The 13,499-nt window shown below is 27.8% G+C and overlaps 1 protein-coding gene and 1 pseudogene across 4 annotated transcripts in view; one reads left to right on the top strand and one right to left on the bottom strand.

Annotated features, from left to right (window-relative positions):
• The window catches only part of LOC145188003 (dmX-like protein 1), a 38,908-nt gene that overhangs the window by 21,265 nt on the left and 4,144 nt on the right, over nucleotides 1-13,499 (bottom strand). For all 4 annotated transcript variants that reach the window (XR_016446186.1, XM_090070320.1, XM_090070334.1 and 1 more), the window contains exons 5-10: nucleotides 9,766-9,844; nucleotides 9,430-9,538; nucleotides 8,894-8,960; nucleotides 5,498-5,537; nucleotides 5,182-5,329; nucleotides 979-1,535 (exon numbers count right to left, since the gene is read on the bottom strand). Coding sequence is in view for 3 of the 4 variants with exons in the window: in XM_090070320.1 (XP_089926446.1) it covers nucleotides 979-1,535; nucleotides 5,182-5,329; nucleotides 5,498-5,537; nucleotides 8,894-8,960; nucleotides 9,430-9,538; nucleotides 9,766-9,844 (1,000 nt within the window). In the remaining variant the exon portion in view is untranslated. The remainder of the gene's footprint in view (nucleotides 1-978; nucleotides 1,536-5,181; nucleotides 5,330-5,497; nucleotides 5,538-8,893; nucleotides 8,961-9,429; nucleotides 9,539-9,765; nucleotides 9,845-13,499) is intronic.
• LOC149893327 (uncharacterized) lies at nucleotides 9,974-13,351 on the top strand (annotated as a pseudogene).

The raw sequence follows: 13,499 nt of genomic DNA, 5'->3' as shown, positions 1-13,499 counted from the left end.
TGTTTCAAATGTCAAGAAGTGGTTCACTGAAACCCTGAAAGTGTTATTTATCCCCCATCTTTTCCTTTTCAGTTAAAGATCCATGTTTTTGTGAGGTGGCTGACAATTGCTTTATCCAATTCATCAAAATTTGAATCAATACATTTTTCAACAATTCAATTTGTCACAACTTCTAAAATTTCAGTCCAGTGTTGTTCTGCACATGTACAAGACATTTCGAGAAAAACTTGATGCTGTGAGAAGTGTTTTAATTTGCAATTTTACAATTCAATTGCATGTTAATTCTCTGGTGAAAACTCAAACTTAAATGAAATGGAGAAGTTATGAAACTTAGGAAAAAAAAAGATATTTTCTTTTTTCACAGCCTTTGACATTAGAGAGGCATCACTCACATAATCCAAAGGATATCCTTGGATTGCTAAAATCGTTGTGATGTTTTATGATAGTAGTTTTGTAGTTTTATGATACATTGGAAAGAGTTCAACCCTTTCCAAAAAAAGCAAAGTGACAGGCAAGACTTTTTTTTACCAGCTAGCACAGATATCTGAATGACGCTAAAAGATGTGGGTTTAATTTTTTTCATTCTAAGACTTTTATCTCCTTATCTGTTATCATCATTTCCTCTACTGTCATTTGTTTTCAAAAAAGATGCATATAAAAAGCCTACTTTCATGCTTACATTTATTTTAGTAATAACTATACATTTATTGCAATTTTACCCAATACTACATCTTCTTCCATATGCAATCTAAACATGATAGCCAAAAGTGCACTGGTCATATTTTCTTCCATAAACAATAAGACCAGTGCACTCATGGCTATCAAACATACCAAAAAAAATTTAAGTCTTAATATCAAATCTAGATCCTTTTTCTTTTTAAAATTATGATACATAGGTTTGTGTACAACTGTGATAGAGGATATTCATTGCACAAAAAAAACAAAACAAACAGTAAACTATAATGCAGATAAACATACCATCCTCCAGGTTTCTATCTAACGTTTTTACTTTATCTTCTATTTCTGGATCATAGCCAACCTCTGTATCAATTCCACCAATTATTGAGAAAGGGTCATCACTTTCATCAAGATAATTAGCTTCAGCTGATTTTTTAAAGTTTTCATGCATTGCTTCGATGGCTGTAGTAAACTGAATTTCTTTGTTGTTTAACCAATGCAGTTGAAAACTACGCCCAAAAATGGATGATGTTGGTATTGTTGACAAAAGTGCAATGTCTGAGCTTGGATTTATAACTGCTGCAAGATGAAAATGAAACAAGCTGATCAAATGATAGCTTTGATGATCTTTTGAGAAGTAAGTATTTTCCATAACCGACTGGATATCAGACTGCAACAACTTTTCTATAGAGTCTGCTGCTGATTTTTTAGCTGATAAATTAAGTTTAGTGGGAGAACTATATTCTGAAGGCTGATGGGATGTTGTATGATTTGAAGGCTTATACTTTACAGTTTCAGACCATATGCGGCATATATTATCAGCACATGATGTTAACAAAACATTAGGGACAGAACATCTGCAAAAAAAAATTTATGACTGAATTATTCACACCTGATTTAGTAATTACAAAGCATTTCTTAATACAACTTTAATATTAATTACACTTTAAAAAAAAAAAAAAAAGAGTTAAAATCAAGTGATTTCAAATAGTTTTAAACAATAGGGTATCAATAAGTAAAGAACTAACAGAGATAAAATGAAATTTCAGTTACATGTTACGAATGTGTTGAGTTAATTACCAGGAATGTGGCAATTAAAATAATTTTATTTTGAATCTGTGTTAAACGACTGATTAAAGGCAATTTTACTAAGTTTACAAATTTCAAATTTTAATTGAACACAATGAAAATCAGCACCCTTTAATTGTTAGTTACTCAAAAACTACTTGACACATTTTTGTAATTGTTTGCAGAAGGAAGCTAATGTGTTGTTGTTTGATTGTAATGGTGTTAAGTATTGCTTACATTGTTATCGGGTTAAAATGAGTAAACAAATATTAAATTGAGAAAAAGTTTTGGAAATTTTTCTTCAAAACCCTTCATTATCACAAGTTGGCATTTCAAAATTAACTGGTGTTACTCAATCTTCAGTTGGATTTATTTTGCAGCAATATAAAGAAATTCGATCTACAGAAAGAAAAGCAGGAAGTGGAAAAAAAAAGGATTTAAACATAACCATAAAGCAAAATCAATCATTTGTTCCATTTAGGCAAATCCATGTCAGTTGCAGAGAGGTCTTGGGGAGAAAATTTAAATGCAGTCAAGCTTTAATAGGAAAAGTACTTAAACCTGAAGAATATAAAGCTCATCATAAAAAAAAAACTCCAAAGCTATCCATTGATGGAGAAATTAAAGCAATTCATCATTTAAAAAAGCTATATAAACTTTTAACCCAAGAAAACTTTTAGCTTGGAATTTTATATAGGAGAATGCTAAAAGTAACACTTTTAAGCATCCAATTAAAATGTAAAAAAATGATTGAAAGCAATAATTTGCTTCCTTCTGCAAAAAAAATTAGAAACATAACATTAGATTAAGTGAGTAGGGGAGAACCTTAATGAATGGGATGATTATTGAATGGGACAAACTCAGATTCTTATACAAGCATTGATGTAAGGATATTCAAAGTCCTGTAACAAAGAGTGATAGAAATGAGAACTCAACTGACTGACTCATCCATCCTATTGCTCTATGACCATAATGACAATGGATGTTATTGTGTTTTCGAATGTAAAAAGTAATTTAAAAAAATTTTTTTTTTTCTCCTGATTTTGCAGCAATTTTTGAAGTTATGGAAAATAAAATTCCATGCTTAAATAGATAGCAGTTTCTAGTACTATAGTGAGTAAAACATTCAAGCTTATTTAATGGTGTTTTTGGTGTGACTAATCATTTTTGGATAAAGTGATGTGCATATTGAATGGGACAAAGTACTACCTATTGAATGAACTTAATAAAGTATTATTTACAGCTCAGCAGAGGGATGCTGCAGTCCCTTACTTTTATCCCCATGGGTAATGGGTATTATTTACACACTTTTATACTCCAATATTTTACTTAAATAAAAATAACTAAATGTAATATTCTAAAATGAGAAAGTTCTACTTTGATTGAATCTTAATTAGAGTTAAAATGTTTAAAGTTAAAAATATTTTTTGTGTGGTCTTTATGTATGTATCTATATATTTAACTACATTTACAATTAATAAACTAATTTGAAAAATGATTGAATTAAATACGTTTATTTTTAATTCTTTTATGTTTGTCCCATTCAATGAGACATACTTAATGAATGGGACAAATGTCATGCTCCAATAAAACTCTCTTTTTACCCATAGCCAAATGCAAATCCAATTTTTTTGTTTTACTATATCATTGAGCAAGAGTCGGCGTTTATCAAACATATTTAAATATATATATTAAACAATTTTATCTACATTTAAAAAGCATTTTGCAAAAACTGTCCCATTCATTGAGGTTTTCCCCTACTAGCTTCTTTAAAAGAAAAAAATGAAGTAGTGGTACTTTTTTGAAACTAATAAATGAAATTGGATCTAAAAAGAATGCTTGGTACAATAAGATTCTTTTAAACAATAATTTTCACTTATTTTCTCTCTATTCACTTATTATTTCTCCGTTTTTATTTACAATGAACAATAATTATATTAAGTCATGATAATCGAGAAAAAACAGATACTTAAAATTTTTTTAGAACTATCCTAGGGTTATTTAGGTTAAATATTCAGAAAATTGCATTAACAAGACAGCATCAGGTATAATTTATTTAAAGTCAAATAATAGTTTTATGGTCATTTTTGCAAAGATCTTGCTAACAATCTTGCATAAAAGTCATATATATAGTCTTGCATGAAAGTCACATATATATAAGTCTTACATAAAAGCCATATAGTGAGAGTGTTTATGTACAGTGTGTCCAGAAAGTTTATATGACAGCAGATTTTTTATAATACCAGTCTAGTTTTTTAATGATAAAATTTTCAAAGCAAATAAATTTTTTTAAATCTTTTTTTTTATTAGAGTAAGAATTCTTTTATTTAATGGCCTTTTTTTTTGTGCATCTGAGACACTTCCTTATCTTTTATTGATAATTATCAATTAGTTACCTATTTTTTACCTGGGAATAAATGGCCATTAAGTTTAAACGAATTGTGTTATTTTTGATTTTTTTAATCTATCCGACTTCCATTTGCTTTGAAAATGATAATATTTGTTATTTATTAATTATATAATACCCTACCAAAATAATTTTCATGTATTAAATAAATTTTGAAATAATCAATCAATGCAAAATCTAATCTGGTAATATTTTGACCAAATAGGTAAGAAAAGTATCCCTGAGACCATTAAATGGCAAATTGTTGGTTTAAATAAATAAGAAAACCAAACTAAAGTTGGTATGGCAAAATTAGTTGGTGTTTCACAGGGCTGCGTTTGAAATGCATTAAAAAAATGTGAAGAAACTGAGACTGTCAAAGAGGTTTGGCTGGATTATGGGGATGTATTTGTCATAAAGGTCCAGGTCTCAGCAATATATATATACTGGAAGAACCAACCAATATAGCTGCAATCATACTCTGGAAAAGTTTTTAAAACAGTCGGCAACATTGTTTTATGGAAGAGGCAAAAATTGGATATTTCAGCAGGATGGCACCAAAACTCATACTGCACATTCAATTCAAGACTGATTCAATGAGAAAGACTACAAAGTTATTCCTAGATGTGCTCGGTCGCCTGATTTAAATCCCATTGAGCATGTATGGAGCTGAATTGACATTTTTTTATAAAGCTTTTTCAAGTAAAATCAATTTGTTTAAATCTAATTGCCAGTTTTTGTAAACCCAATTTAATAGCTATATCTTGCTCTTGTAGGTTTATAATATAAATTTATAAAATTCCATTGCAAAATTTTTTTATTTTGTTAATTAAAGGTAACAGAAAGTATTTTAATAAAAAAAATTTTTAAATTTTTTTGTTTTGACAATTTTATCATCAAAAGACCAACATTTACTTTCGTATAAACTTTCTGGACACACTGTACATTTCATAGATTCAGTGAAATATGTTTTGGCCAGTGTTATCAAATGAACTAGGAGATGTAGGAAACATTGCTTTTTTTTAAATTTACAAAATATAAAAACTTACGTTGGCATATGTTTGCTTGTGTTCCGCCATGAAAAACTAACAACCTCAGCAGGGTGAAGAATGTAAACAAAATTGTAATTATCTTCAGATGCACTAGAATGGCCTGAATACATACGATGAAATGAACGAGTTGAACTTGTGTGAGCTACTATAAAAAAAATTTGATAGTATAAAAAACTTGTTTAGTTCCAGATTTTGAATAAGATTTCTGTAAATATTACTTTAGGTTTGGTCATATTATGGTAATTTAAGTAAAAGTAACAAAGAATTTAATTTTTATAGAGAAAAACTCTATGACAAAAATTGGTAAATTTACCTTTAGGGGCACGAAACCAAATCTTTACCATTCGATCTCCCTACAATAAAAAAAATTTTAAATGTAAACATAATCTATATTCTAAATTACAATACACTTACCATAAATGTCATTAAAATATAAATCAAATCTATAATATAAATTAATATGTTATGCTCATAATAAGTTTATTTTTTGAACTCATCAGTCTAAATGTTAGTTATAAAGGATGTACAAAATCAGTAATATCCCATGGAAAACTTGGGTAATGATTCACCAGTTAAAGGTTGTATACAAAAAGAAAAGTTAGATCCGGAAAGTGGGAGAGAAATATAGTAAAGAAACTATATATATAAAGAAGATATATATTGAAAGCTTATGTAATAGTGTAACTATAATTAAAATTGTTAAAACTTTTGCTTAAAAAAAAAAAAATTTTATGGTCATTTTGTTTACATATTTAACTAGACCTAGTCAATCATTAAAAACCGCAAGTTTTTACTTTTCTGAAAACATAGTCTTAAGAAGGTTTACATAGAAATTTATACACTTGTATTGCAAGAGGAGATAACCTGCATGAATCTATGCTATCAAAGAAAATATCAAAATCTTGAGTGTAAAAACTGATACTGGAAAATAAAATCTCGTCTTACTCATTAAAGCAACATTTTTGATTTCTTGAAGTAAGACCAAAAGTTCCAAACAAGGTCGCATGCTTTTTTAGACTTGTATAAATATACAATTTCATAATTGTAGAACGTAATTTAAAATTAGAAATAGTATCTGCTAATGTACACATTTCCTATTGGATTAAGAACTCATAAAACAAAAGATGAAATTAAATAACATCAATAGTACATTACAGGCTCTCTAATATAAACCTCTAATAAAAGATTGATTTTATATAGTGTCTCTGATGGCTGTGAAAGCCAAAACAAAATCAACATAATTTATGTTCACAATGGCCTGTTAAAACACCAGCACAAGTAAAAATATAAAATCAATATTCCCTGTTGCAGGACATTTGTATTTTCCTTTATATTATGTATTCAACAATAAGGAAAAAGACTTAAAGATATAATTAAATCAAATAATTATAAGAAAAAATTTTCATCGCATGAAAATTTAGTTGAACTGGGTTCAAAAGAAGGCAATTGTAACTGATTGAAAACCACAAGTAGAACATTTTAAAACTGATTGAAAAAAAATGGGATCACTGCCATTTTAAGTCTTGAATACAAGAGCTTATTGTAGAGCATGGTGGTGAAAGGAGAACCACAAACCACTCCAAACAAAACCATTTATGATATGAACAAAGGTGTGCTACCTCCTGCAGTAAAACATTTGAATTTTAAGGATATACCAAATCTTTACAAAAAATATTGTCACTTAGGGTGAAAAATATTCAATAAACTTGTTATAAAAATTTAATAAACTCAATTATTATCTTAATAAACTCAATTATTATAAAAATTTAATAAACTCAACATACAATCATGTTTGAAGTCAATCACACTGAGGTTAACTAGGGATGGCTTTTTTTCTTATTTCAATATAGTAAACTTTATGTAAATTATCTTAAAGATTTTATTTTGAAAAGTTATTCATATTTTCATGTAATAGTAAAAAATTTTTTAAAGTTATTTTACAATACAACTAAAGATAAACTTATTTTTATTATTTTATCAATACTTTATTATAAAAATAAACTTTTGTTTAATAGTTTATTTTTATAATAAAATATTGTAAATCGTGTAAAAGTAATAAACATAAAAAGCTTATAATTTTAAAACAATGATAATTAATGATAATTAGTTAATGATAATTAATTAATGACAATTATTAACCTAATTTTTACAGTAAAAGTAACTTACATTTACAAAGAAAATTTTAAAAATTGATTCTATGAATTAACATAAAAATGATGAGAGTTAATTAAAGGACTAATCAATTTAACCTATGCATGGGATAAATTCTGACACCCCTGCTCCTCTTTACACACCGCCAGTCATAAAAGTAAAATGCAGTCATCTAGTTAACAAATAACTTTCTAGCTCCCAATGTAATTTTGGGACAATTTTCTGAGATGTTTCACTTCACGAACAGTATTTGATACTTCGTAGATTCAAGTTTGAATCAGTGATTTTTGTAACTAATTTATTTAAAGTAAATAGTAATTTAAATTATTTAGAGAGGCAAGCCACAATTCTTTTTCTGCAACTGGACCTTTACAGCAAAAAAGCCATTAGTGGGTTTCAGTTTTAGATTACTTAATAGTTTGAAAATATTCAAAACTTGAAGGTTCACTTTAAGAGAGGTTGACCAGCAAATTTATTAAAGTAAATTTTTACCCTAGTGCTTTTAGTGAATAATATTTGAAAAGACATCTATGAAAGTTAGTTTTAATCTGTATAAACTAACTTAACATAACTTTTTCACAACAATTCAACATTTTAACTTTAATGCCAGCTTTACCATACTTACAACAATCTAAAAAATTTTAAATTTGATAAAATTTTGCTTTTCAACTACTTTTTAACCTTAATGATTTTTTTTTTTTTAAATCTGCAATAATATACTTGAGTTATGGCTTCATAAATATGTAAGAAAGTTAAGATGTAAATAGAATAAAGTAGCTATAGGCAGCACCATACCAGCTTACAGGTCCTCTGTCTTAACTTTATTTTTCAGTCCCTTCCCCCTCTTCCAAAGTTTACTTTGGCCCCATACAATATAGTACCAAAGTATTTTAATATAATTACTTAGAAAAATAATTTCCTTTTTTTATATAATTTATATAAGTTATTAGCAAAAAAGTCATCCCAAAGGGTAACAGAAACGAAAACATGAAAGAAAATAAGTAGCATGAGTAACTAAAGGAAACTTAAGACATAAAGGTCTAAATAGTTTTAAGACTGCCTTTTAACCCAATTTATATTAACTATTCTTTGTTTACCTACTAATGTTTCCTAATAGGTTGAAGATAAACATTTAAATAAGATTTTTACAGAAAGAAATCTGGAAAGTATTATTCCGAAACCTTTTTCTCCTAAATTAAACTTTTTTTCTACATTAATTTTAATCAGATTTTTGTTTACCACCTAGCCCAGCATCAGGCAACCTCATGAATAAAAAAATATATCTTCACTATTTGTCAAAGTTTAAAAGAGTTTTTACAGTTTATCCACAAACTTCACTTTTGGAAATTCCCAGATCTGCATCTACATTTACAAGTTTCAAATGCAAAATCTTTGTCAAAAAGCAATTCAATTTTTCTTTGACATTTTTACACTTAATAGCCAATCAAAAAGCAGAATGAAACAAAAACAGCACAAATGTAAACACAAGGTAAAAAGAAATTAGAATTCATACACTGAGAAACTTATAACTATAGAGAGAGAATAATAAAACTCATACCTGACCTGCACTTGCAAAATAATGACCATCTGGTGAAAATAGCAAATGTTTTGTTGGAGTTGCAAATCTAAACGCAGATTTATTCTATTTTATTCCTAAAGGAACTTAAAGAGTTGAAATTTGATATGCAAATCAGTAAAATGCAATAGTAAAAAATTTTTTAAAGTTATTTTACAATACAACTAAAGATAAACTTATTTTTATTATTTTATCAATACTTTATTATAAAAATAAACTTTTGTTTAATAGTTTATTTTTATAATAAAATATTGTAAATCGTGTAAAAGTAATAAACATAAAAAGCTTATAATTTTAAAACAATGATAATTAATGATAATTAGTTAATGATAATTAATTAATGACAATTATTAACCTAATTTTTACAGTATTTTATTCCTAAAGGAACTTAAAGAGTTGAAATTTGATATGCAAATCAGTAAAATGCAAAGATAGCCTTCAATCAAAATTTATCAAAAGAAATTAAATCAATCAAACCACCAAAAACAAAATTGACTTCTAAAATAATAATTGAGTACCTGCGATGCCAAACACAAGTCCACATACTTGATGCATCAAGATTGTCAGATGAACCCATATTTAACTTCCACATATGCAAGTTATCACTGCCAATAAGTAATCTTTCACCTAAAAAATGTTTTAACAAGATATTCATATTTTTTCAGATTACTAATTATGTTTCTGAATAGCAATTATATTCTATGTGTTCTGCAAAAAATCTCTAATTGGGCTTTATTTAAATATTTTTTATGGCTGGTAGCTTCTTTTCAAAGACAAAGAGCTAATGCAAGACCTTTTAGTTACACCCTGTTATGTTACACAAAAAAACATTTCAAGTCAAAATTTTATATTACCTTCAACATCCCAGCATAGTTTCTCTACTTCACTATCAAAAGGAATTATAGTCACAATTTTCCATAAATAGGGCAATTTCTAAATTAAATGATGAAAAGATGAATACCATTAAATGTTCTTTCTTTTTAACTTTAAAATAGCTTTCTAATAGACTAAAATTTTATCTTTAAAACATTTTTAACAGATGTTCTCTGCCACAGGTATAATATGGCACTTTTAGTAGCTGTTCCACACTATACTCTAAAATTTTTAGCAAGTTTTAAAATAATTAGAAAGATAAAACCTGGTTTTTCAAATATATATAACACATCAACTTTGTACTAATTTCTCTTTATGCTATAATTATAATATTAGTGGTAAAGTTTAAGAGTATCTTTTAAAAATGGCAACTTTTTATTAATCTTGGTTGAATAGATTTTTACATTTGAACTACTAAAAGATTGTCATGTTTAAATTGTTTTGATATAATCAATCAGATATATTAATTTGGTACAGTAAAGTATAAGTATTAGGGGAGACTATAAAGGGTTGATACAAATGAGGCTTTATAAGTTATAAATTAAGATATACACAAAGAATTAGTATTTTTATATTTCATCATCATAAAACATGTATTGACAAAACTTTTTATCATTCTGCTTTTCATTTTTTTAAAATTTTTTGACTATATTTATTTGATTACAAAAAATAATAATAATAATAACAGACAATTGTTTATAAGTAAAACTATTTTTTATATCTGGTTTCAAGGTTTCATGTTTCAATATGTGAACTTGTCTCTTAGAACGCCAGATACTACAATTGCATTAAGAGCAATAGCTTTCAGTAAGCACAATTTTGGATTTTTTCTCACACTAATTTGAGCACAATATTAAAAAGTATAACCAACAGATTTGGTTTACAATTTTGACAAAATGGGAGTAAAAACAGCTTATAAATTACCAAAGTTATTCCAAGAGCAAGTATTTAAGGCTGTCTCTGCCATATACGAACTTTTGTCAATACTTGTTACATAGTAATTGGGATGAGAATTGTAATCTCTTTACTCATATTTCCACAAGCCATACAGTGCACACCCTGTAAAAATGACAATTAATACCAACTTCATGTCCCCTGGAAACCCTTTTAGGGGTAAATAGTATATGGGTACAAGGTTCACCACAAGAAATTTCAAAATCAAAAATGGCTGTTCGACCGAGATATTCACATTCAAAGTTTTTGGTCCATAGTTCTCATTTTCGTCATATAGATATTGTCAAAACTTAACATACTTTTTTGTTTTTTTTTCTATATTGAGAAGCTTTTTATTGCTACTAGTAGAAACAGCAACTGTTTGGAACATTGGCACCACAATCATGTACTTGGCAGAGTGGATATACTAGGGTGTAAGTTTTAACCATATCATGAATTCTAAGCCAAAAAATGAATTTTCCAAAAGCTAATTGTATTCAGTTCAACGAAAATGAATGCAATTAGCTTTTGGAAAATTTTGCTCTGTTGGAGTCTCTTGCACCCAACTTTGCTAATTATTGACAGCGATTCAAGGGACCAAACTCATCCTGATTACTATCTTCAACTTTTGCAATGTGTTGTGGACTGAAACAGTAAACATATGTGAATTTATGTGGAATGGATACTTTAAAAGTGCCTAACTTTGCACAACCGTTGGTAACTTTGCACAACAACTTGTCAAAGATGTTTTACTTTCTAGCAACTAAAAACTTGAACTAAAAATGCAAATCACCGTGGTGTGACCTAACAAAGTCCTATGCTTTAAGAAAGTCCTAATTTAAGAAATGACAAATTTCGTATATATAAAAAAAACATTTGCGGAAAATAACTTTGTTGTTTTAACTAGATATTTAGTTAGATAAAATAACTAAATTTTTTCTCTAAATTTTTTATTTTATGTATAAGAAATTTGTCATTTCTTAAATTAGGACTTTCTTATAGCATAGGACTTTGTTAGGTCACACCACGGCACTTTAGAATCTGACAGTTTGTTTTAGTGTCAATGCAAAACTTATGTAAAATAGTTTTATAAATGTGATTTCTCGCAGCACAAGTTGTTTTGTGTAAACATAGAAATAGAATACAAAAAATTAAGTCTTAACTTTTATCTGTGCAGCAGATCAGAATTGAACTCAAAAGTGAATATACTGCTTAAAGTGTTTATTATAGTATTGGTTTGAAGTATACTAAGTGTTTAACCTATTATCAATAAAAAAAATAAAAAAAAGTTTAACCATCATGTAAATAAAGTACTTTTTTAGCTAAATGTCTTGAAGATGTGTAAATCTAAAAAGCTGACACAAGAGCAAGCTGCTATAAAATATGGTGGTCGAAGAATAATTTGTTATAATTTGAAAGGAAAGCATAACTTAAAACCTGGTAAACTGTATTATTTTTCAAAATTAGAGGAGACTGCCTTTGTCAAATGTACCATTCAATTAAGTCAATTTGGATTTCCTATTAGTAAATAAGACTTACATCATATTATGTACAATTATATCCATAGTTCTAGTAGAAAAGTAAAAGAATATAAAGTCTTTCCTGGGCCTGATTTAATCAAGTTTTTACAAAGACATCCAAAGCAAACAAATAAATTTATGCCAAACATAAAATAATCACAAGCAAATATTAATGAAGAAAATCTAAAAGAATATATTCAACATCTTTCCGAAATCATACAAAATGTTCCTCCAGGCAACATAAACTATGATGAAACAAATCTAACCAATGATCCTGGCTTAAAAAAATGCTTGGTAAAAAGAGGCAGTAAATACCTCACAAATATAAGAAACACTTCTAAGAGAAGTATTTCTATAATGATATCAGGTAAAATGCAGCAGGTGAAATTTCACCTTTTATCATTTATAAGGCTACTAATCTGTGGTCAACTTAGTGTGTAGGAGGTTCTAAAGGAGCCAGATACTTCAGTACTAAAAGTGGATGGTTTGATGGAGTAGCTTTTGAAGAGTGGTTTTTTTCTATAATTTTACCTTCTTTGAAATAGAAGTTAGGAGTTAGAGTTTTCTTAGGCAAAAACTTTTTTTCTCTCCAAAAGTTATTGAAGCCTGTGAAGAAAATAAAATAAAGTTTGTTTAACTACCACCTAATAGTACACCTATAACTCAACCCCTAGATGTAGCTTTCTTTAAACCTTTGAAAACAGCTTGGTGTAAAATTATCACAGAGTATAAAGATTCATCTGTTGGCTGCACAATGACAACTCTTGACAAACAATATTTCCCAGAACTTTTGAATAAGTTAATGTCTGCTGTAGAGCCAAATAAGGCTAGTAATTTACAATCAGGTTTTAGAAAGTGCAGTGTCTATCCAGTGAATGCCAATGAACTTCTTACAAAATTTAGAGAAAGAGAATCTTATGATAAAAAAGTTCTAGAAGACAGCTTTAAGGTTTTCTTACAAGACAAATTTAAATCTTTGGAATCTGTAGGAACTAATAAACAAAAAAAGAAACTTTCTGTTCCTGCAGGCAAAAGTGTTAGAATTGAAGATCAAGAAAATTTTAATGAGGGTTGTAACTTTGCCTCAAAGAAAATTGCAAAGAGGAAAAAATAAGCAAAACTGGGAAACTTTACAAAGTACCAGAATTAGGCTTTCAATTCGGTTTTGAACCGTGTTTTATTAGCTTTGACTTTTTATTTAAAAAAAAGGAAATCTTTAATTCTTTTTGCTTAAGTTTACCAAGATAGGAAAAAAAAAAAAA

Source organism: Hydra viridissima, unplaced genomic scaffold (genome assembly GCF_058129835.1).
Source record: "Hydra viridissima isolate aposymbiotic clone 2 unplaced genomic scaffold, HvirCarnegie_v1 scaffold_1, whole genome shotgun sequence".
NCBI classification, from domain to species: domain Eukaryota; kingdom Metazoa; phylum Cnidaria; class Hydrozoa; order Anthoathecata; family Hydridae; genus Hydra; species Hydra viridissima.
This window is presented reverse-complemented; position numbering and strand designations above follow the sequence as displayed.